General features: G+C 34.7%; 5 protein-coding genes across 6 annotated transcripts; all 5 read left to right on the top strand.

The window, feature by feature from the left end:
• Positions 1 to 465: 465 nt before the first annotated feature.
• LOC110703192 (protein MIZU-KUSSEI 1-like) lies at positions 466 to 7,320 on the top strand. 2 transcript variants are annotated; one of them, XM_021880942.1, is made up of 2 exons: positions 466 to 1,364; positions 3,861 to 7,320. In XM_021880942.1, exon 2 carries the CDS (start codon positions 5,447 to 5,449, stop codon positions 6,197 to 6,199), a length of 753 nt encoding a protein of 250 aa, XP_021736634.1. In that variant the 5' UTR covers positions 466 to 1,364; positions 3,861 to 5,446; the 3' UTR covers positions 6,200 to 7,320. The 2 variants fall into 2 exon arrangements, with proteins under 2 accessions (XP_021736634.1, XP_021736635.1); XM_021880943.1 differs by having other exon boundaries at positions 3,864 to 7,320.
• A 1,037-nt stretch (positions 7,321 to 8,357) lies between these two features.
• On the top strand, positions 8,358 to 10,575 carry LOC110703194 (stress enhanced protein 2, chloroplastic-like). The gene is made up of 2 exons (XM_021880944.1): positions 8,358 to 8,987; positions 9,951 to 10,575. Exons 1-2 carry the CDS (start codon positions 8,643 to 8,645, stop codon positions 10,224 to 10,226), a joined length of 621 nt encoding a protein of 206 aa, XP_021736636.1. The 5' UTR covers positions 8,358 to 8,642; the 3' UTR covers positions 10,227 to 10,575.
• A 1,413-nt stretch (positions 10,576 to 11,988) lies between these two features.
• On the top strand, positions 11,989 to 12,981 carry LOC110703053 (glutathione S-transferase T2-like). Its single transcript, XM_021880813.1, has one exon. The coding sequence runs from the start codon at positions 11,989 to 11,991 to the stop codon at positions 12,979 to 12,981; it is 993 nt and encodes a 330-aa protein (XP_021736505.1).
• A 693-nt stretch (positions 12,982 to 13,674) lies between these two features.
• Positions 13,675 to 15,153, top strand: LOC110703054. Its single transcript, XM_021880814.1, has one exon. The coding sequence runs from the start codon at positions 13,675 to 13,677 to the stop codon at positions 15,151 to 15,153; it is 1,479 nt and encodes a 492-aa protein (XP_021736506.1).
• Positions 15,154 to 15,643: 490 nt separating this feature from the next.
• Positions 15,644 to 24,078, top strand: LOC110703195 (4-alpha-glucanotransferase, chloroplastic/amyloplastic-like). The gene is made up of 16 exons (XM_021880945.1): positions 15,644 to 16,142; positions 16,240 to 16,302; positions 17,500 to 17,588; positions 17,695 to 17,755; positions 19,365 to 19,443; positions 19,671 to 19,807; positions 19,895 to 20,053; positions 20,148 to 20,224; positions 21,620 to 21,759; positions 21,854 to 21,885; positions 21,977 to 22,051; positions 22,680 to 22,752; positions 22,917 to 23,005; positions 23,186 to 23,230; positions 23,359 to 23,511; positions 23,782 to 24,078. The coding sequence occupies exons 1-16, from the start codon at positions 15,780 to 15,782 to the stop codon at positions 23,884 to 23,886; spliced, it is 1,740 nt and encodes a 579-aa protein (XP_021736637.1). The 5' UTR covers positions 15,644 to 15,779; the 3' UTR covers positions 23,887 to 24,078.
• The last annotated feature ends 180 nt before the right edge of the window (positions 24,079 to 24,258 follow it).

Here is a 24,258-nt window from a genome sequence, read left to right on the forward strand (position 1 = left end):
ACCTAACTCTTAGAAAGCAATTCATATATTTTTTGTATAAGCTTGGATGTTCTTCTCTGCCTCTAATAACTTGAGCCATTAATAATTTTAATTTTGTTATATATTGCATATTGATGGTATCATCTTAATACCAACAAAAAATTCTATAACGACCAATAAAATTAACAATTTCGCATTTGTTGATACCAGTGAATAAGTATTTTGGTATTAGGGTAATACCACGCAAGCAGAATTTCTCTTCAAGATCTACCCACCATACGTCCATACTAACCATAGAATTTAAAAGAGAATTAGAATTGGACCAAGCATAACACATAATGAAGTTGGACTCTTATTGGCCTTATTAGCCCATAATAATTGTTGCATGATTAAATAAAGCTTGTAGCAAACAAACGAAGCCCATAATGACAAATATAAAATGTACCAATTTTAAAGCATAAAAAAAAGCGTGACGTGGGAGCAACGACTATGTTGGGAATTCTAGCCGTAATTTTAAGGCTACTTAAATGAGTTGGACTATCATTGAATTTGAACAAGCACATCTGCACATACAAACAACCCCATTATTATCATCCAGATTAGCAACCCTACCCTAACCTTATTTTTTCATTTTTTAAATGTTTTTTTTTTAAATATCCGACTTTACAATCACATGAATAGTCAATGTAACTCATCTTTAAATAACTTCGTCCTCTAACCAAAATAATTTTTAGTTTCATAATAATTATAAGTATATCCCTCATAACCCTCTAACACATTTTTCAAAACAAATCATAACCTATAGAATCCAAGACTCTTAGACTTGAACCATCTACAAGTACCAAGTACGTGATCAAGTGGGAGTGTTGGGCTACAATCGAACCATCTACAAGATCTATCAACATCATCACCACTTATCTTCTTTATCAACTCAAAGTGATTAACAACACCAAAAGCACTAATAATTTCTGGGTTTTGACTTCATAATCACATGAACTTTCTCCTTAAACAAAACAAAATTCCTCTAAAATAAACCCCACTAATTTACATTTTCTCTCTCCTCACCCACCACCCCACCAAGCACCAGCTAGTTAGTTGCCCACCCTTTTCCCCCCTTTTGCTCTCTTATTTTTAATCTTCAATTCCCACCAAAATTTCCCCAAATTTTCTGGGATTTGAAGTAAAAAAATATGTTTGATTTAGGGGATGATTTTGTACTAGAAAACTTCCAAATTCCATGGCTTATTTGGATTCAAATTTTGGTTATGTTTCTTCTAACCCTCACAATTTTGCTCTCTTACTTTGATATCTTTGTTCTTGATTCTTCTTCTACAAGCAATTATTCGGATTTGAAGGTTTCTTCCAGCTGTTCTCCATGTACCCAGGTGCGAATTTCATCTGCATTCCCTCTATATTTGTGTGATTAAATTTTGTATGGTTTAGTTCTTGAGATTAAAAAAAGTTTATGATTTGCTGATTAATATGCATTTTTTTGAATTGAATTTGAGATTTTTATATGCTGAAATCATCTAATTTTCTGGGTTTTTTTTTTTTTTTTTTTGGTTGATTATAAGTTGTTGAGATGAGATTAGCTAATTTAATTAGGTGAGAATAATCAGGGTATTAGGAAAGTTGTGGAATGAATTGTGACGTTGTGATTGAACCTAATCCAATGCTGACCCTTAATTTCTAAACTGAGTTTTTGTGGAAATGTTGGATTTTGTTGGGATATATAGGAGGAAGATGAAGATGTGGACTTCTAGAATTTGCAATATTTCACTAACAAAAATTTACTGCTGTATTGATATGGGCTTCATTTTCGTGATCTCGAAGATTGGTATAAACTGATAGAGAAGGCAGTTTAGAAAAATTGTATATGATTTGTCCTTCAGGATTAATGGGATGAGATAGGAGCTTTCTTAATTGTTAAATGGTGTAGATTGGAGGATATCATATAGAAGACATAAGCTCTGGTTGCACATTTGATACAGCTAAACCTAGAGTGTTATAAGATTCAGTACAATTTCGTGATGATCCCGACATGCCAAATATGGATCTAAAGTCATCCAAATCCTTCGTTTGCCCCCCTGGGATATAAAAAGTAGAACCGAAAAAAATGAGATAATCAACCTGATTGCCATGGAAGTAATCCTCTTGGCTGCCTGTTCTTTCGTCAAATTACTAGGATGGCTAATTGTCCATTTACTAATGTTCAAATTGAGCTCTGGACTGTGATTACTAGGTTTATGTAGAATACTGTAGTACACATACTTCTAGTCTTCAAACTCCTCTGAATCAAAGCTAGTGAGCGAAATTTTCCCTTTATATTTTATCTTGAATCATAGCTAGTAACTGAACTTCCCCTCTATGTTTCTAACTCTCTATTTTGAACCCAAGCTAGAGACCAAACTTCCCCCCTATGTTTCTAACTTCTTTTGGAAGGGGAGGTGGGGGTCAATGGAGAAACTTGTAGGATTCAACTTTGGCTTTGCCGCCGACACCTATACTTTTTATGAAGGAATTCCATATACTATCTTAACAGGGATGAACATATCATATGATACAACTAAATATAGATCCCCAAAAGAGCTTCTCTATATGGATTTTGTTTTGGCTAGGCTGATATTGGCCATAACAGATTTTGTCACCAGGGTTGACAAAGTGTTTTGGAAATATATGCATTTATCACCATCTGGATCTAATCCTAAATGTCACGTGCCCTCTTAAAAATGACTTATGAAATAGGCTGAATTCTTAGTTGTGATTGTGATAATTCTGATAAAGCACATTATTGTTTCCATTGTGCTCTTCCATGTGAATTCATGGACATGGTTGCTGTGTGCTGTGTGGAGACAAATTCTCCCACTTCGTCCTTGCTAGAATATATTCGTTAAAATTTCTTGGAAGTATCCTGAATGTTAACCTAGAAAGTTCAACTTGAACCAGTACTTTGGTCCAATCAAAGTGAGCTGCTTTATGGATATCATGATTCACGCTCTGAACTCTCCTTTGAAGTACTCTATATTTCTGTGGAAGTACTAAAGTACTAAGTCATTCAGTCACCTTCAAACCGAGAGTTCTAGGAAATTCTTTTCACGAGTGTTGGGTTAGTCTAGAGCCTCTTTGCTATTGTAGGGGTAAGACTGTGTACAATAAGACAATTATTCCTTTGGTCGGGAATTTTTGTAGTGGCATTGGGGTTGTTATATGATGATCCAAAATTTCAATTGACTTAAAGATAATCAGGTAAGCTGTGATAAGTTTGAATAAAGGGTTACCAGTTTCATTTGACAGCAAAAGATAAGTTCAGGTTAGGTCTAATAAATTTAGATAAGATGTAATTTGTTCCTATAAGAGGTTTTCAGGTGAAGGAACATAGCCTACATCCCTTGTAAGAATTCATTATATGAACAATGAAGTTGTTACCCACCTCACCAAACAGATTTCTCCTGAGATGATTAGTGAGACATATGGATGATTTTCACTGCAAAAGATCAATTTTGGGAAAACTCTTATTGGTAAAGAGAGCTTATTTCTGGTGCTTATCTTCAGTAGAGAGTAATTGGTCGACATGTTCTGAAAGTTGGTTGGGTGAATGATAATATATCCATATGTCTAAAAACTCAATTATTCTGTATAGATCGATTTTGTATTTTTTTTCTTCTCCAATCTCTCCTTTAAGAGATGACATGAAGGCGAGTGGTGGGGGTGGGGGAGTTGACAGTGAGGTTTATCACATTTTTTTGGGGAGAAAAAATGCTAGGAACAATCGCACAGATACATTTAGTCTCTCTATATAAGGTTTAATAGGAATCACAATCCTTGTTTGCTTTAGATTTCTGAATCTATGTAATAAATATTAAAAAAAATTATTATATCAGCAGGTAGCTGGGAATCATGATTCCAGGAGGGAAATAACTACCACGCCTAGCAACAGAGTGAGGTGTGTTGGGGAAAGGGATTCTTCTGTGAAGGATTTACCTTCTTCCACAGTTTCAAAACATTTCTTCCACCCATGCCGTTATTTTGATTTTGCAAAAGAAGCTCTCCTGAAATGTCTAGGTTTGGGTTCAGGATCTCACAAGTCTCTTGACGAAGAAGATGAACATGACGACTGATGCATGTAGATCTGTCACGACCTCTTTTGATGTTCATGTAGTCTCTCATTAATTCTATAGATGTTCAAGATGAAAATCAGGGAAGGATCTTTTAACAATTCCAATTATTCTGGTGGAAATTGCTCCTTTGCATAGCAACTTAGCTGTACAGATCGGAGGGAGAAGACGAGTGCGGTATTGACAAAATGTATAAAATTGGTGTCTTAACATCTATTTATAGAATTATAGTTGGAGTTTTGACAAGGTCACAGGATGTGTCAGAGAATTCATATCTGAGTAATCTGACCAAATCTCAGATTATTGATTTTGTAATTTCACAAAGAATTAGTTCAGGTTTAGTATTTTTTTTTTCTGTGAAAATAGGAATGTAAAAATGTTGGAAACTGTGAATATCTAATTAATTTCCCATAATTTTGTTTGCTACAGCTCTAAATTATTCCCTGCTGGTTTTCCCTTTTACAGTATTTTGATTGAGGTTAATGTTGATTTTTTTTTTTTTTTTTTTTTTTTTTTTTTTTTTTTTTTTTTGACAATCTAGTGTTGATTTGAATTCATCACTTTTGAACATGATCTGTAGTTCTGTACATGTAGTAGTAATATAATTTTCCTTTGCCCATGATCTGTAGTCGTATCATTCCCACCTCAAATCCCTTACTAGAATATTATTATGTTAAAATTATTTTACATATTTTAGACTAATAAGTTCTAATACATTCCCATAATCCCATCATATACATCTATATTAGCAAAGCTATACTTTTGATGTTTAACTTCATCTTCTATTATTAACCCATATCAACATATCATGATTATCAGCATCAAACTGTCAAACCTATTCCCCAAAATAGGCATTCTTTTACATAAATAGCTGTAAATTGTTCATCAAATATCATAGACTTGAAATAATTTATCTCATTTGTACATAACTTCAAATACTTGTGACAAGATTGAAACAAAATAAAAAACAAAACAGATAATAAGAATCTCGACTATAAAATTTGAATAAATGGCAAAAATCTTCGTACAATATAATTAAAAAAAAATTTAAATCAAAAACTTAATATGAAATTTATATAGCTAATGAACTCAACGTCAAAAATTTGAATTCAAAGCCTTATATTTTTGCAAAATTAAAATTTCATTAGCTGTACATAATCCTTCAAAAATTACAGCTTAATTAGCAAAATCTCTTAATCTAAAATTAGCATACTAATCAATCAACTAATACTTCCTTCCTAACTAGGAGAGCCTCTCCATTGCATTTTAATGCATGCAATCAAATTTAATTTCACCACCACACAAAAATAAGGAAGAAGAAAACCCATCATAATTTTAAATAAAAATTATAAATGGGAAAACAAAAACACCATATAGAAATCAAAATTTGTCAAGAAGATTTATTAGAAGAAGAATCAACAACAAAACCACCTCTTTTACAAGATGGACAATCCTCCTTTTCCCTAGTAGAACCATCTCCTAGTAAGCACAAACAACATAAAGAAGCGAAAACGGTTCGGGTTCTCCGGTCCATGATCCGATCATTCCCCATTATATCTCCGAAACATTGTAGGTTACCTGATATAAACTTCCTTAGCAATGGCACGAGTAATCGTGTCACGGGCACGTTGTTCGGGTATAAGAAGGGGAAGATGAATTTTTCCCTACAACAATCTACCAAGTGTTTGCCTACGTTGGTATTGGATCTACCTATACAAACTCACGTTCTTCAAAAGGATATGAGCGTAGGAATGGTTAGGATCGCGCTAGAATGTGAAAAAAAGGATGAAAAGGAGAGGAAGGGTTTGTTAGAAGAGCCTATTTGGGACATGTTTTGTAATGGGAAGAAGTTTGGTTACGCGGTTAAGAGGGATGCTAATGAGATGGATTTGAGTATTATGGAGGTTCTTAAGGTTATTACAATGGGCGTGGGTGTCTTGCCTTCGTCCGAGTTTTGTGATGGTGATGATCCAGACGACGAATTGGCCTATATTCGAGCTAACTTTGATTATGTTGTAGGGTCGAAGGATTCGGAGACCTTATATATGTTGTGTCCGGAAGGAAATATTGTTCTTGATCTTAGTATATTCTTTGTAAGGATTTGAGGTTGCATTGTATTTACATATAATGTTGGTTATTAGGGAGGATCATGTTACAAATTAGAGGTCATTCGGGAGATATTAGATACAATTCCGAGCATTGAGTATTATGTTCTCCGTTGGCGATTGCAATGTGCGCACGCGAAGGAGGTCCTTAAGATCGTAACGTGCACCGACTAGGAACATTAACCATTTTTGTGCTCTCGAGTGCATACAGTGAGCAATGTTTCCCCTTTTACCAATTAATTTGAGGGTAAGATACATATGTACCTATATTACGTACAAGAAACCAACTAGATGTGGCAAATAAGTTGTTCTATCTGGTTTGGGTTTGGTTAGGTCAATTCAAGTAGGATTGTATATGTGTAAGGTTACTACGTTAAGGTTCATGTGTGGCAAAGCAATTCAAGTTGGGTTACTCTATTGTCAATTAAATAAATCAAGTCATATTTCGAGCTGAGTTGAGTTGGCTAGAGTTCGGGTCAATTTTAAGCTATCAAGTTTCAAAAACAAATTGGTTGCAAAAGGTTGTATTTGAGAGTGTGAGACGCCATCTAGCAAGTAAGAATTATCATTGAATAGCTTTGAAATCTTGGCCTGACAAAATCTCCTGTAAATTGAATATAATATCATGATTGTATTAATCAGCCCATCCATGAAATACCAGATCATCAATTTGCCTATTGTATGCTTCCTCAATAAACCTTAAAAGACAAAATTATAAGTTTGTCTCCTTTCTGTCATTCTATGTGACGATAAACCAATCTAATTTGGAGAAGTAGTTTTTGGATTAGATTACCTTGCTTGATTGAATTTGTTGATCTAGTTGGGTGGGTGGATCACAATAACCAAATGATTCGATATTCTCTTTTGTCATGAAAAACTCAATTTACTTCATCATAAAAGAATAAGCATTTATTTTGACATCCATTTCTTGTATGAGATGGTTTTATTGTTAGTCGGTAACTAATTGTATTGATAACTTTATTCTATATAGGGGTCGTCGTGTAACTTTTCAAATACATTTAGAGGTAAGTCTAATGAGTCACTAGTGAATTAGCGGTTTTGTCCAAAATTTCTTGTTCCAATTATGAAATCGTGTAACCATTCTTGTGGGCACCTTGTACTATTTCTTGCAGTCATTAATAACAGTCATTTAGTTTCTTGATGTATTATTATGTAGTTGAGGTGCACTTAAGTAACACTTCATCTACATACCTAATGCATAGATGTATGGAGCATATAATGGGTGACTTATGCTGTGATGAAATTAGGAAGAACTTGATTGAAAGCTAACCTCATGACCAAGCTATTTGGATGTATTCTTTGCTGGACCATTTAGTTTAGGACTATCATCTCCTTTAGCACTACAAAAAATGCTTGCCTCGTGTGCTACGTGCAAGAAAATTCAAATCAATTGATTTTTTTTACAAGGAAAAAAAGACTAAAATTATAAATTTTGGAAACAAGAAATGTATTTTCCGATTTTCTGTCCGGCTATATACGTTTGGCAATGACATGTGAAAAGGAGATGAACTGATAATTTAAGTTAACAAAAATTGAAAAGGTAGTATTAGTTGAAGTTGATAAGATAATCAAATGACTTGTTTGATAAAACAGTTGCTTAAGTAGTTGAAATTTGTTAAATAATACTTCTATGTAGTATAAATTTTGAATTATAATCGGGTTGAATAAAACTATAGAAAAAATGAAGGTCTTTGTTTTTAGATAACAATTAAAGTAACATCTCAATTTAAGTCATTTCAAGACCTCAAATTCTGTTTTGTATAAGGTGCTCATCAAACAACTCTAATTATTAAAATAAACATATGATTGATTAATTATAGAACCATAAACAAAAAAATCAACCAATATCCCTTAAAGGCTTCAAATACGGACCCTAAATTTAACAAGTTGAGAGGACAATATGAAGTAATGATCCATCGATCGATACTACACCAATTAAAATGAATTTTCATTCCAACCACCCTTCCTCTACATCAAATCATATTTTCCAACCTACCAATCTCACATAGCCACATTTAATTTGACCTTTTCCTCCCAAGCTACAAATAAATTAAACCATCACATAAATACTAATATTAGAAGAACATACTAAAGAGTTTTAGTACACTAATAAAACCTACCTTAATTACTTTTCTCTTGTCCTATGCCACCCCTTTAAAAAAACGTTGTCCCACCATAATTATTCCACAACCTTTGAAAGCAACTTTAGACCCCACTAATAGTAAGCACGTAGCCAATCTTAACCCCTCATACTTCTTACCCTTACGTGTATACTTTCTATTCCTCCCAAAATACCTTCATATTACCCAATTAAAACAAACAAAATAAAACAACCTAATACAATCTAGCTTCACTACATTCTTCTAAAAATAAAGATTCCTCTTTTTTGTTTTTGGCTTTGTTTTCTCAAGCTCTCCTCTAAATGATGGCTTCTATGGCCTCGACGCGTGTGGTGCACTGCGAGCTGCAGACGCCGAGGCAGGCCCCAGTAAGGTTGGGGCTTGACTCGACGAGCAGTCCTGACCAGGCAAAGATTGTTCTACAACCACGGTTGTGTACCCTTAGATCGTATGCTTCTGACCGAGGTAGCGGGGTGATCAAGACGATTGTCACTAAATCGAAGGACGCTAGTGGTGGTTTTGGTGTTGATGGGATTGACCAAGGGGAGGAGGAGTTGTTGTCTCCGTTTTTGGCGAATTTGTATGAGTATATTGAAAGTAGTAAGAAGAGTCAAGACTTTGAGATCATCACCGGTCGACTTGCTATGGTACATACTTATTTTGATGTTCTTATAATTCTTTTCTTTTCACATGAATGTTGTTGGATTGATCTCAGCTTAGCTCATAAAGTAATTAAGTATGCGTTTTTTTAAAAACGAAACAGAACATGCAAAAATCAAAGCAAGATGTAGTAAAACTAATCAATACGTAGTATATTTGTTACTTTGTAAGGTTAGTAGGTCTTGGTATAATTAGACAAGGTTAAAAGTTTAAAACTAGTTGTTTAACGATCTTCCTGAGCAATCAGCAAGAGTTTTATGAAATAACACTTTATGACTCCGTAGTCCGTCCCAACATATTACTCCTCGTAGCCTATTTGTCTTCTCATGTACACATTTCCAATAACATTTCTTGACTAAGAGTAGTCATTTATATTGACCATACACAAAGCGAATAGGAAAATTATTTCTGGACGAAAAGAGCACTGAAGTAATTAATATTTAATGTGGTGTTAGATTTTACGGATAAAGAAAAAAAATCAACTAATAACCCTACTTGATTGTTATCCGGGTGTAGAAAAGGAAAATAAGGAGGATGATTAAAGGGATAAATCAAGGGGACCATTTGAGATGCTTACGCATTATGAAAGGATGGCTTCCAATCTGATAGTTATCGTTTAAAAGTGATGAAAATTTAGACAAATAACCAAAAAAAAATGCCTAGCTAATTGACAAAAGGTGCATATACTTGCATATATGTGGTCCATTGAACACGAAATGACATTCAAAGGTGAGATAAAGATAGGAGATCGGGGTGCTTTTTACGGAAAGAAGTGTTTATTATTAGAAATAATTGAAGTGTTTTCAATGTATTTCAGTTTAAGTTCGGGTTTATATTAATTCTCTTATTTAGGCTAGGGATGAAATTATTGAGACATATAAAATAAGAAATGAACGTGACTTATTATTTAGGGACATTAATTAGAGTTGTCTTTTTTTTTTTTTTTTCAGATAGTGTTTGCTGCAACAATTGGTGTTGAGTTAGCAACAGGCAACTCAGTCTTCAAGAAAATGGACGTGGAAGGGATAACTGAAGGCTTAGGGGCGTGTATGGCAGCAGTGGGTTGCGCAGCGGCTTTTGCTTATTCCTACAATGCGCGGAAGAGGGTAGGCCGTATCTTCAGCATCAGCTGCAACGCCTTCATCGATGCTCTTATAGACAACATCATCGATGGCTTGTTCTATGAGAACGATGAAGTTGAACAATCCAATGACAACAACCTATGAACAAAGAATGTGCAATGAGCCTCAAGTTTTTTTTTTGACGAATATCAATCATAGCTATATAAGAATATGTTACTTTAAATGTATGTATAGTCGTATATAGATTTATACAATTATACGTGTAAGTAACTAGTATGAATGTATATATAGGAATCATACCTAGTATAGTATAGTTATATACGTAGTAGAACCGTCTAGTCCGTCTTATATATAAAGAGTAGTAAATATGTGGATTATAGTTGACCAAAATATAAAAGTTACTAAGTTAGGAATGTGATGTAAGTGTAATGTAATGTATATATGTAATATGTGTTAGAAGTCTATAATCATGAACTTCTATATTTCATACAAATTACTCTGATCTTGCATCCCTTTTGGCAATTACTAACACATTTAAAGTAAATCTAATCGATCGATCACTATTGTTAATGTTATTTACACCCTAGTAGTAGTAATAGGTAAATGGCTAGAGCCCTTAGAAGGGTGGTGCTAGGCTGCTAGCTAGTTAAGCCATTTCAAGTAAACAAAAACATGCGATTGAACATTATGGAATTATGGTTAGTGCTGTTGCTTGCCTTAAGGTAGAGTTGAGCTTGAGCAATTTGGCTAAGATATGTATGGAGCATTAAACTTGTAATTTTCATTTATTTTATTTGCCAAAATGCTAAATTCAACTAATTTTGAGTACGATTTCTTTAGTATAGAGACATAGAGTCATCATCACTTCGAAATGTAATATAAAGTCCAAACTTGAGCCATTAATGTAATAAGACTAAACCAAATCAACCTTTTGCTCATTTAGGTTCTAATTTATTCACAAGTTAATAGCGCATTTCTTACCCCCCAAAATTATAACCTTCTTTTAGAAGTGATACTCAAGATATAAGATCAAATCTCATCTAAAACATTTACGTACCTTTTGTGACTCTCTCTACACTACAATAGAAAAAAAAAACTTAATTTTTAAACGATATAATTTCCAATCTAGGTAGGGTAGGGATGCCATAGCGGGAAGATCCACCGCACAAACACTTCCTTTACGGTTACACTAAGAGTACCCACAGCCATTAACTATTTGGGTGGTTATTAAGAGAGAGAAAATGAAAATATTAATAAAATATTGAGGAGAGAGAAATTATTGGGGTATCAATTGAATAACCAGGTTATTCAAATAACCGGTTATGTATATGGTCATGCAATTTTTTTTTTTGCTTTTTGGTTGACATGGATGGCTAAGATTTTGACACGTAATACAAATATCAATGGTTGAGATTTGCTCTGAATTTATAACCGTTGTAATTTTTGTAACGGCCATAATTTTTAAAATACAATTCTGAAAAAAAAAAAATACACCAACGGCTCTATTTTATTTTTCTCTATAAAATGAGCCCAATATTGAAGTATTTTGAAACAACTTTTTTTTAAGTGAAAATTACTCTTCTTATTGGCAAATTGTGTTAAGATGAACATTCCAAAATCTAACAGAAAAAAAAAATCCACAAAATCTCATAACTCATCACATCCCCAAAATAATCCAAATCCTCAACCTTACTATTCTAATCTTCCAATTGATCTCAACTCAGATTTAGATACAAATTTTCAAAATTTTCCGAATTACGGTTCACAAAATCTCAATTTCTCAAATCCAAGTACTTTCACTCCGTTTCCTTTTCAACCACCACAAAATCCTAATTATTCAAATTCTCCAAATGTTATCCCATCTTTTGAAAATATTCAAATCTCTCAAATTGATTCAACATTTCCCATGTCTCAACATTTTTCTATGTCACAAGGTGATGGTGCATTTCCAAGTTTCGATTGTTCATACACATCGAATGCATCAGATGACGAAAATGAACCAGAAGTTGAAGAAGGCGAAGGTAATGAAAGAGGTAATGAAGGAGGCAATCAAGATGGAAGGAAATTTTTTTGGTCAAAAGCTGAAGAAGTGGTTCTTGTGAAGGCTTGGCTTGAGGTTAGTCAAAATAAAAAAACTAACACTAACCAAAAGGGGGATGTTTTTTGGAGGAAAATTGAAGAAATGTATAATAATGTTAGACTATACAAACAAAGGTGTTTCGAAGAAGGTACTGATCGGGTAACACGAGAAGATTTGTTGAAAATGAGGGGTACGGAGCAACTTAGAAACCGTTGGAGAAGGATTAATGCTTCATGTTCTAAATTTTGTGGCTCACATGCTCATGCTGAATCAAAAAAGGGAAGTGGTATGAATGATGAAGATGTTATGAAATTAGCATATAGTATATATGCTAACGACAAAACAAAGTCTTCATTATGCTCTAAAACCTTTCAAGACAAGCATGTTTGGGACATCTTAAAACAACATGAAGCATGGAAACCAAGTGAAGATGTTGTTAAAAAATGCAAGGAAAAGACATCCACTCAAGGAAGTGACTCAAAGAGATCTCGTATCAATGAAGCTGGAAACTACTCCTCTTCATCAAACCCAGAAACACCAACCAGTGGTGATATTGGGTATTCAGGCTTTCCTTCTAGCAACGAATCTAGTAAAAATAAAGGAAAGAGCAAGGTGCCAAACATGCCAAGTGGAGCATGGCAACAATGGTTGGACACTGCCCAGAACATGAACCTTATAAGGCAATCAGAAAATGAAGTTGAACTTACAAGGTTGCAACTAGAAAGGGAGAAAGAAGCAAGGAAGCAAAGAAAATTAATATGGAGTTATTTAAACACCTCGATTCAAAGCCAAACTTATCTTCGGAAGATCAAGAATTAAGGAGCACTTTGTTGAAGAAGTTGTTCCCCTCAGACTAATGTATTAGTGTATGGTTGATTATTGTCGTAATGTTGGTTGATTTCAAATAATTCCTTTTTTATTGTTCTTTTTTATGTACTTAAGGTCTGATTTGTAGTTTGAATATTTTTAATAAGTTGTTGTTTGAGGATGTGAATGAATTTTATATTATAATGTCATTATTAATAAAAAAAATTAAGTTAAATTACATGTCTCTTCTTATAATCGTATTATAAGCTTAATAATATTATTCAATACATTAAAGTTTGTATATAATAACATATAATTATTATTGATCTGACTAAACCTATTGATTCACTTTGATATATCACTGCAAAAGATGTACATTGATTTACATTACACTGTAAAGTATTTGATGTACCCAACACTGAAAAGCAAATATTAAATACTAGACATTGATGTACTTAATACTGAAAAGGTAATAGTGAATTTTGTTCACTGATGTACTTAACACTGAAAAGGAAATAGTAGCATGCATCACTTGCTTTGACGTACATAACAATGTTAAGGTGATAGTGACAATGCAAAGGCATGCATCTCCATTACTTTTAAAAATTATTAACTACTTTATGAATCATTGCATGCATGCAAGACTTCAAATTTACCATATAAGACAAAAAAATTACTACATATCATACACACTTGTTCTATAAGATGGATACATCAGAGTGGGATTCCCTTGAACAACCATCCATTTCCCCCTATTATACTTCTACCTTCCATTCTCATATCAAATTTGGTTTTAAAAACATGTCATCTGACGATAGCTCCAACTCTTCTAATTCCTCTTCCAATTCAGAAAATAGCCAAACCCAACAATATGAAAGACGAAGGCAAGCCAATCGCCAGTTCGATCGAATGATGGATGAAGTTTTTATGTCCAATCCAGTTGAAGTATATCAAATGTTTAATCAAGTGCCAAGGCCACCAAGGGTTCCCGTTCCAAGGGATCGTGAGGATGGACACAGTCGTTTATGGAATGACTACTTTACCGACCATCCTGTGTTCCCTCCACAATTATTCCGTCGGAGATTTCGCATGAACAAACATATATTTCTCCGAATTAAGCAAACTTTAGAAGAACGTCATCCCTTCTTCCAGCAAAGACAAGATGCTACAGGAAGATTTGGTGCCTCTGCATTACAAAAATGCACCGCGGCTATGAGACTAATAGCTTATGGCACCTCCACTGATTCTGTGGATGACTACATTCGGATTAGTGCATCTCTTGCAAGAGATTCACTTCAGCATTTTGTGGAAGGAATAGTCTCTTACTTTAGTGATGAATACCTTCGAAAGCCCAATGAAGAAGATATAGTAAGACTACTAAGGATTGGTGAACGTCGTGGATTTCCTGGCATGTTAGGTTCTATTGATTGTATGCATTGGAGGTGGAAAAACTGTCCATTTCGATTAAAAGGTATGTTTTCTGGAAGACCAGGTAAACCCACATTAATCTTGGAAGCTGTGGCATCATATGATCTTTGGATCTGGCATGCCTTTTTTGGGACACCATGTAGTCGTAATGATATTAATGTTCTTGGTAGATCCCCATTGTTTAATGATGTTTTTGAAGGTTGTGCACCCTCTATTAACTATGTTGTGAATGGTCGCACATACAATATGGGATATTATCTCACTGATGGTATATATCCTAAATGGGCGGCATTCATTCCTACAATATCACTACCACAAAATGAAAAAGAAGGTCTATTTGCCAAAGTACAAGAAGCTAAACGAAAGGACGTTGAGCGTGCTTTTGGAGTATTACAAGCTCGTTTTGCAATAATACGGAATCCAGCGCTAGCTCGTGACGCATCAATGTTAGGAAAAATAATGATAGCGTGTATTATTATGCACAATATGATTGTTGAGGATGAAAGAGATACTTATAAAACGTATTACGATCCAAATGAATATGATCAAGCTACAAATGCGTCTTCAAGTAATGAAAATAATGAAGAGCCTTTTCAGTTCCAAAATAGCAACAACCGAATTGCAAGTTTGGAAACTTACATGTCTAATAGAGCACGTGTTCGTGATGAAGCTATGCATAAAGCATTGAAGAAAGACTTAGTTGAACATATGTGGCTCAAATTCGGTGTTCAAAGTAGGGACAATAATATGCATTAATAGATGTGTAATCGCAATATTATATCATTGTGTTTGTACTTGTTCGCGGTTCGTTATTATCTTTCAAAGACTTTTGTCATTTGATAGAATATATATGTATGATTTTTATTATTGTGGAATGTAGTAGGGTTACAATTATTGTTTGTGTCTTAATTAACGACTAATTACGTACTAATTAATATCAAAATTGCATTATTTTTAAATTTTTGAGATTTTATCTAATTAATGTATGCTAATAAATAATTATTAATTTTGAATGATTATTACCAAATGCATTATTTAATAATAATAGAATTTAAGTAATAAATTGTGTGGTGGGGTTGGGTAAAAGTAGGAGAGAGAAAATGTATAACCAAAATATTATGGTTAACTATTGGCATACATTGGTTATTAAATGGTTATAAGAGTGGTTATAAGTGAGGTGGAAGATGGATAAAATAATAAAATAATCAATAACCAAGATGAGGTTGGGCAACCATTGTGTATGCTCTAACAAACATTTTTCTCTTCAACAATTTACTCAGTTGTGACTCGATTTGTGTGACTCAGTAGTCACTCACTACTGTGACTGATCAAGATTACACTTCCATACAAATTCTCTCTCCTCCTCCAATTCCTCCCTAACAATGGCGATACCTATAACAATGGCGTCTCTCAACTCTCTCTCTTTCTTTCCATCTTCATTCATTCCTTCCAAACCTAACCTCATTTTCACCTCCTCACTTTCTCTCTCCTCCGCCGTCACCTTCACACACCTTACCTCCGTCACCGCCGTATCTAACGCCGCCGTCACCGCCACCGGGGTCGGCGAGGATCTTCCGGTTAATTACGATGAGTTTTTTCCGGAGTCGTCTCCGTCGGACCGGCGAAGAGCTGGAATTCTACTGCATCCGACGTCGTTGCCTGGACCTCACGGCATTGGCGATCTCGGAGACGAAGCTTTTCGGTTCATCGATTGGCTTCATTCTGCTGGTTGCTCTCTTTGGCAGGTGGTTTTAATATTTGATGATTTTGTAGTTTTTTGGGATAAAATTGCTGTTTTAATTTGGTGATTTTTTGAATTAATTGCTGGAAATTTGGTGGCAGGTTTTACCTCTGGTTCCTCCTGGTAGAAAGGCTAATGAAGAAGGCTCGCCATATTCCGGCCAGGTCTATCGCTTTCCTTTTTGTTTCTCTGATTGATTTTTGATATGACATTCTTGTGAAACGATTCTATTTTCATAAATCATAATCACCAAATTATAATTACATTGTTTTGTCCTTTCAAAAGTCGGCTACATTGCTTAGGATGACATAAACTTGGACATGTTTTCTACCATTGACGCAAACTTGACACTCCGCAATGAATGACAAACTTTTGTATGTAATAGTTGCCAAATGATACTTATTGGTTGGAGCCTTGGAGGCCAGATATTGTTAGGAATCAGATGATTATTCTACAAGTATAATTAGCTTGTTTGGCATGTTTTCAGTTTCCTGTTAAGAAAAAGACGTTTTCACTTTTCTGTTGTCAGTTTTCAAAATTATCATGATTTTAATAAATTTTATTAATTTTTGATTCAATATGTGACATATATCATATGATTTTAAAAAAAACAAAAAACCAGAAAACAGAAAACCACATCGATGCCAAACTAACCCTTAAGAGTCTTGGTTTTTAAAAATTAGAACCCAAAAACTTACAAGTTTTGATTTGGTATAAAGGATCAGTAAGGATAGATATTGGACTTTTGTCTAAACATCCTGAAGAGATAATTTTAAGGCTGTCCCTGGGAAAGATAGATGTCAATGTTCAATTTCTGATTTGGTATTAAGGATCAAATTGCTGAATGCTATATTGTTGTTGTGAACTTGTCATACTTTCTCACTGACCAAATTATATTCACATTGTTTCTTACTTTCATAATTTTTGTACATTGCCTAAGAAGACATAAACTTGGACATGTTTGTGACCATTGTTACAAACTCGATACTCTGCAACAAATAAAGCGAAATTTTGTGTTTGTGGTTGCCAAATAATTTATGTTGGAGCCTTGGAGGTTCAAGATTGTGGCCTAGTTCAAACTGCAAAAAATAAAGTTTGATTATTTAATCATTAATCAATATAGTGCCTATATTGTACTCTGTAATACATAAATTTATTAACCATTATTCATTAGTCAAACTGTGTGGCTCAATGTTTATTTGGGTGTAAATTACATTCAAAATTAGATTTTATTGTAATCGCTGTGCAGAAGCATGAAAAAGTAGGGCATCACTTTCATATTCTTAAGGCTCATTTGGCCTTCCAAGCTTCTAGTCAAAATATAAAAGACATTTATTTAATATTAGAATGCTCGAATTCAGGATGCCAATTGTGGAAATACTCTTCTGATTTCTCTTGAAGAGCTGGTTAAGGATGGCTCATTGTATAGCGAAGAGCTCCCTGAACCTGTGTAAGCCTCATTACACCACTCATAAATCACTGCTTCTTGTCCTAGTTTATATTAGCTGCACTTATATCCTGTATCTTTTTTAATTAAGTCATTTCTTAAATTGTAGAGATGCAGAGAGGGTAAATTATGATACTATTGCTCAGATAAAGGATCCTTTGGTGGCAAAGGTGAATCTCTCCTCTTTGTAATTTGAACTTTGTTTCTATCTTTACTTTATTCACTTGTGTTCTTTTAAAGAGAGACTGTTTTATAGGTTGTCTTGTGTGTGATTAATTCTTTGTACCTGACATGAGGTTCAAGACTGTTAATAACTCATAATCATAATGCTGTAGCCTTATATCTCAGCATACGCCTTACTGTGTTTATATTTCAAGCACCATCACTTTTTACATCAGAATCAAATAATCTCTCTAGATTTGCTGGTGGTTCTTCTTATATGATGGCTACAAAATGCTGTTGTGGTGGGTGCAAATTCAAGTTCGAAGATTCTTGTGAACCATTAAATCAAAAGGTGCATTGTGTGATGGTTTAGATTGTTTTTCAGATTGAAACATTTGACTGACCTCATATCCACTTTCTTTCCGATTTCAGCAAAGGTCATGCACCTTTCAATCAATCAAAGCCTCAATGCACCTTTAATTTCGTAAAATATTCTTCTTTCTATGTTTCACAATGCTCATCCACAGTACTCCCTCCGTCTCTTAATACAATGCCTCTTTGGGTTTTACGCGGGAAGTAAGAAAGTTGTAAATTCTTTAAAATTAATGATTAGAAGTACATATGCGCATGTGGGGTTAGAGAGAGATAGAGAGAAAGAAAAATAGTTGGGAATAATTAAAGAGACGGAGAGAGAAAGTGTTGGAAATTGATGTTAAAAGTACGAAAAAGAAAAGGAAAAAAGATGATAACTCATCAAAAGAGGATAATAATGTCAAAAAAGTACAACCTTTAAATAGAAAGAGGCATTGTATATTGGTTTACCCAAAAAGGAAAAGAGGCATTGTATTATGAGACAGAGGGAGTAGTTTTCTACTCGTGGAGAACTTGAACATGTGAGGGTCTTTTTTTTGGTAAGATTTAATGGCTTTCCCTAGTCTCCTATAAATAAGTTTCAGAGTTTTTATATCTTGAGTATTCATTCAAAGACTTTGGGGGTTAATATGGGAATTAGCTTGGTAGACCTCTCAATTAAGTGTGTGTTATCGGTTCTCAACTTTCTTCGTATAGATGCTGTCATTTTTTCTAGATTAGATGCTTTTGCTTTCGCTTTCTTCTGAAACACTTGTAATTGTTGGTAAGAAAATGAAAATGACGTTTATACTTTTGAGGGTTGTTGCATAGGGTTTGGGATTTTAACCTGTAAGCTTTGTCACTAGTTTTACAAGATTCTCACCAAGGCCTTCTCACCATCCGATACATGGCGTCTTCTCTGAAACCTGTAAGCTATGTCACTTTTCATGTATTCTTTTGTAAACAAAAGATCAAAGTGTAGTGAATAATACGAAAAGTAAAATTTGATTAAGAAAAGATTGAATCATGAACTAAGTGTAGATTGAGTCATGAATTAAACGTATAATGTTAATTCCATGTAATGCCCAGGCCCAAAGAGGCAAAGACTAGTTTAATACTTCATATTAGAACTTGTTCCGGCCATCACTTTTTACATTAAATGCTTGACCTTAGCTGTTGCGTATGTTATTCTACTCTGTTTTGAGGAGTAAATATTCTGGGTTTCAACTTTGGATTAATATCGGTTAATAGCACCTTCTTTGCTAGGCTGCAGAGCGACTTATTATGAGTGAAGGGGGACTCAAAAGGCAGCTTCAAAATTTTCGAAGGGATCCTGATATATCAAGTAAGTTATGCCCACAAATTTGCACATTTTATTTTTTTATTCTTGCTGTGTTCTAAAATATGTAGGCTGACTGGCTGAATCAGGGTCTGTTGTATTTTCATTTCCGAGATAGAGTTGTGAATTAGCTAACAAATATATTCTCCATCCATTATCCTGGATACAGTGTGTGCAATGCTAATTTTGTTGAAATCTCTGTTGATAATGTTCACCTTTCCACTACTACACAGGCTGGCTTGAGGATGCAGCATGTTTTACTGCAATTGACCGAGTTTGTAACACATTTTCTTGGTATGATTGGCCTGAACCTTTAAAAAATCGCCATCTCTCCGCACTTGTGAAAATCTATGAGAGCGAAAAACACTTTGTAAGATTGATACAAGTTATACTCTTTTGTTAAAATGTATGTGACGTATTATTCATTGATAAAGTACTCATACTTTCAGTTGGACAGATTGAATTATTCATCGCGCAGCAGTTTCTGTTTCAAAGACAATGGAAGAAAGTTCGTAATTATGCACTGCTGAAGGGCATCAAGATCATGGGGGATATGCCAATCTATGTTGGCTATCACAATGCAGATGTTTGGGCTAACAAAAAACACTTTTTGCTGGTGAGCTTCAATTTGATTAAATGGTATGTTGATTCTGCATATTGTACAAAGTGTTTGTTTCAGCATTTGGTGTTGTTATTTGTTTTTTCTGCAGAACAGGAAGGGCTTCCCTCTGTTAGTCAGTGGAGTTCCGCCTGATGCATTTAGTGAAACTGGTCAGTTATGGGACAGGTTGGTGACTCTACACCTGAGAATTTCGGGATCTTAAATTCTTCATGTTTGATTCATTCATTTTTCACAATTTTGTATAAGTTATTAATTAAACTGATGTATCCCTCCCTCCGAAACTTGGGATGCTGCTGAGGATGGTCTATTTTTACAGACTTCCTCTATTTTTTGTGCTTTTTTTATTGGTTAACTTAGGTGTGGTGATTTGGTGATGGATTCCTTGGCTTTGTCTGGTAAAGCTGGGTATATTGAGAGAGTTTATGTGAATCCAGGATTAATATTATCAGTCTTTCCTTAAGGCCCTGTGTAACGATGTTCTCTGACACGTCAAAAGTAAATAAAAATAAAAAATAAAAAATAAAAAAAGGAGGGGGGGAGGAGGTGGGGATTTTGTGTATCAAGCTACCAACGATCTGATGCAGTATACAACCTATCGTAGAGTCAGAATTTGGGGAGAACTATTTGGTGCTTATACTTCCGCCTTTATGCATCGTACCATCGCCAATTGGCTAAAAGTCTGTCAGTTTTAGCTCATTTTGGATATACATAGATCTGTAAATGGATGCATTAATTGATGAGGATCAATGTTCCAGTGACCTGTTTGTTATGTGGCAGTAAAGTATTGGTAATGTATATGTAATTTTAAGATAAGTTCCATGGAATTGAACCTCCCAAGCATGTGTTTTACTTCATAAATTTTCATTATCACACTTTTCCAAGGATAGTAATGGAATTTCTGATGATTGAGAGAGCTTTGGGGGTGGAAACATTGATATAGACATTGGCATGAGGATCTCCTCACCAAATGACGCTGTAATTTCATTATTAATATCATCATCTACCTCCTAACAAATGGGCTGTAACTCTGTAAGAGGTGTTACTCCTGTTTTTGTCATTTCTGCTGACCCCCAAGTCCTTGATGGTTGGAGAAAGAGACCGGAGTGGAGTGATAGAGAAGGTAAGATCTATGGGAAAGGGTGTGGGATCTCAGGCCTCTCACTGCCTACTGCCACCTTGTGAGAAGGATAGTGGCTTGGTGGGCATTATTGGACAAGAAAGTTGAGGAAGAGATGGATAAAAATTTATTTTTGGATGATCATGCTCCACTCACCACCAAACATGGCCAACAGAGGAAAGGCATACTTGGCCTTTGATGGAAAAAGGCTAAAAAAAATGGTGTGGGTAATCTGGATAGTACAATTTTGTTTTACTGCATTCTAGTTCCCATCTTGTTTTATAGTTTGAAAATGTTTATTCTGCCTTATTACTGGTACTCTGTAGTTTCTTGTATTGATTTGAGCCTCTTATTCAAGTTACAAAATAGTTTTTTGGACTACTGTAGTATCTTCCAGTTGTTTAACAATGTGAACCAGCTAATGCTCGTCAATTTGATTGAAGTCCCTTGTATGATTGGACTGCTACGGAGAAAGATGGGTTTTCATGGTGGATATGTCGAATTCGACGAGCTATGGATTTGTATGATGAGTTCAGAATTGACCATTTTCGAGGTTTTGCTGGATTCTGGGCTGTTCCATCAGGTATGTAGTGTACGTAATCAGGTTCTGTAATGTTTTTTACCAGTAGTATTCTCCACCACCTGTGTCATAACTGTCGGTCGTGATTCCTTTGCAGAAGCAAAAATTGCAACGGTTGGGCGATGGAAGGTCAGTTTCTCTGGTTTAAATTACTTTGTAAAGCTCAAATTGTGGGTTCCTTACTTGTTCACTTATTTCTAATGCTGTTTGATGACAGTAGGCTGGGCCTGGAAAGTCCTTGTTTGATGCAATATTTAAGACTGTTGGGGAGATTGACATTATTGCTGAAGATCTGGTAAGTCATTAGATTTTGTTCTTTTTTTTCCCTCCTATTTCCTTTGATTTGTTGCTCTGTTTGCTTCAATAACACCGTTATTGCTGAAGATCTGGTAAGTCATTAGATTTTGTTCTTTTTTTCCCCTCCTATTTCCTTTGATTTGTTGCTCTGTTTGCTTCAATGACGCCTGATGTTTAAGAGATGATGTTGGGTGTTAAACCTTTGTCAGGATGCCTGTCATTTAATATTTTATTGATTATTTGGTTGTGGCAACTTTTGATCACAATAGCTCCCCCCCCCCAAGGAAATGGTAAAAGAAAAAAAGAGTAAAGCTCGGCTTAATTGGTAGTGTATTTTGTTATCCTTATCAGGATGCCTGTTTATTAAATTTTCTCATGATAATCAATTTGCTGCTTAGTTTGAAGTTCTGAGACGTGAGGTAATTCTCTCACAAGGAAGCTTTTTATGAGTGTCAAGTATTCGAAATGTGCATTTGTGGTGGAAAGTAATATCAACATGATGACATGTTCAATTGGGAAATATCAGTAATGCCTTGTCCGTTTTCCATTGTTTTGGCAGAAAAGTAGAAGAATGTTGTTTATATTATTTATGTTTCCTTAATTATGCTATAATTTTCTTGTAACAGGGTGTAATCACAGAGGATGTAGTTCAGCTGAGGAAATCCATTGGAGCACCTGGGATGGCTGTCCTGCAATTTGGTATTCACCTTTTTTTGCCTTCTGATTTCTGTCTGCCATCAAAACTCCCTCTCCTGCCCTATTTCCCTCCTTCATGATATGTTTTTCAAATTTTCTATTTCTTTAATGTGATGGAAAGGTTTGGATGATTTATGAGTATGTTTGGTCAATAAATCTTGGTGTAGGTTTTGGAAGTGATGCAGAAAACCCTCATCTTCCTCATAATCATGAACGCAATCAAGTAGTATACACTGGCACTCATGATAATGACACGGTAAAGCTCCTGCTTCACTATTTTTCATGGTAAATCTGTTATCTAAGCATATGGCTTCCAACACCATGGCTGATCCATTCCATTCTTGTAATCTGCATGCTACTATCATGGTTATAGAATACAGTTAGTACTTTCCTTGGTCTGAGTTACCTTTTCAATGTGTGTGTTCATATTTGATAGGTTCTGGGCTGGTGGGACAACTTGAAGCAAGAAGAGAGACATCATGTAAGTTTTCTATAGAGTAATCAGGCAACTTGAAGTTAATTCGAATAACACTTTTGGATTGATTTTGTATCTTTCTAGTGTGATTTTTTTTCTGGCTGTGATTTAGTTCCGTCTTATTATTGATACAGGTGCTAAGTTACCTTTCCCTCAATGAAGGGAATGATATTTCATGGGGACTCATCCAAGGTGCATTATCGTCAGTAGCTAAAACTGCAATCATACCAATGCAAGATGTTCTTGGACTTGATAATTCTGCTAGGATGAATATTCCAGCTACTCAGGTAATTTGTGGCCACTGTAGCAATTATGCAAGTAATTACAGTATAATACTACTATTAAGTTATGGTACTAGTTCGGCTGGAACTTTGTCAACAAGAGAAGTTCATTGACTAGATATAGAAGTGATTATATCACCATGCTGATATTATAGTTTGTCATCATTCTTGCATGCGTTATTTTTAACCTGTTGTGTGACTTGTGTCTGAAAGTTCTGTCTTTTATCTTTTCCATGCACCTTTGTGCTTTCTTCTAATTCATGTAATGTTATACAGTTTGGTAACTGGAGCTGGAGAATACCGTCTTCTTTGAGTTTTGAGAGCTTGGACGCTGAGGCAACAAAATTGCGAGACTTGCTGTCAATGTATGGCCGGCTGTAAATGTTGATGTGTGAACTGTAATAAAGCTTTGTATCTTACCTAACTTCTGCAGTTTTTCATCAGTTGATGCTGAAGATACTACTGCAATTACCTAAGCTCTTCTGCAGTAATATTCAGATTGTTAGAAGAGAATTTGTATCTCCATTGAGATTGTTTGAATCTCACGTAAATGCAAAATAAATCAATTTTTCACTATGCTTCCTTCGTTTTATTTCTTTTAGTTTTAGTCTCTATCCTCCATAAGTTATATCCAATATCAATCTTTCATTAGCTGATCAAACAACAAAGTAATTGGCTAAGTTAATGTAAAGCAAGTACCGGAGTGACTCGCGTTTTAGGAATTTGGGTCAATTGTAAGATAAAACATGTTTG

The sequence above is a fragment of the Chenopodium quinoa genome, unplaced genomic scaffold (assembly GCF_001683475.1).
Source record: "Chenopodium quinoa cultivar QQ74 unplaced genomic scaffold, ASM168347v1, whole genome shotgun sequence".
Classification (NCBI taxonomy): domain Eukaryota; kingdom Viridiplantae; phylum Streptophyta; class Magnoliopsida; order Caryophyllales; family Amaranthaceae; genus Chenopodium; species Chenopodium quinoa.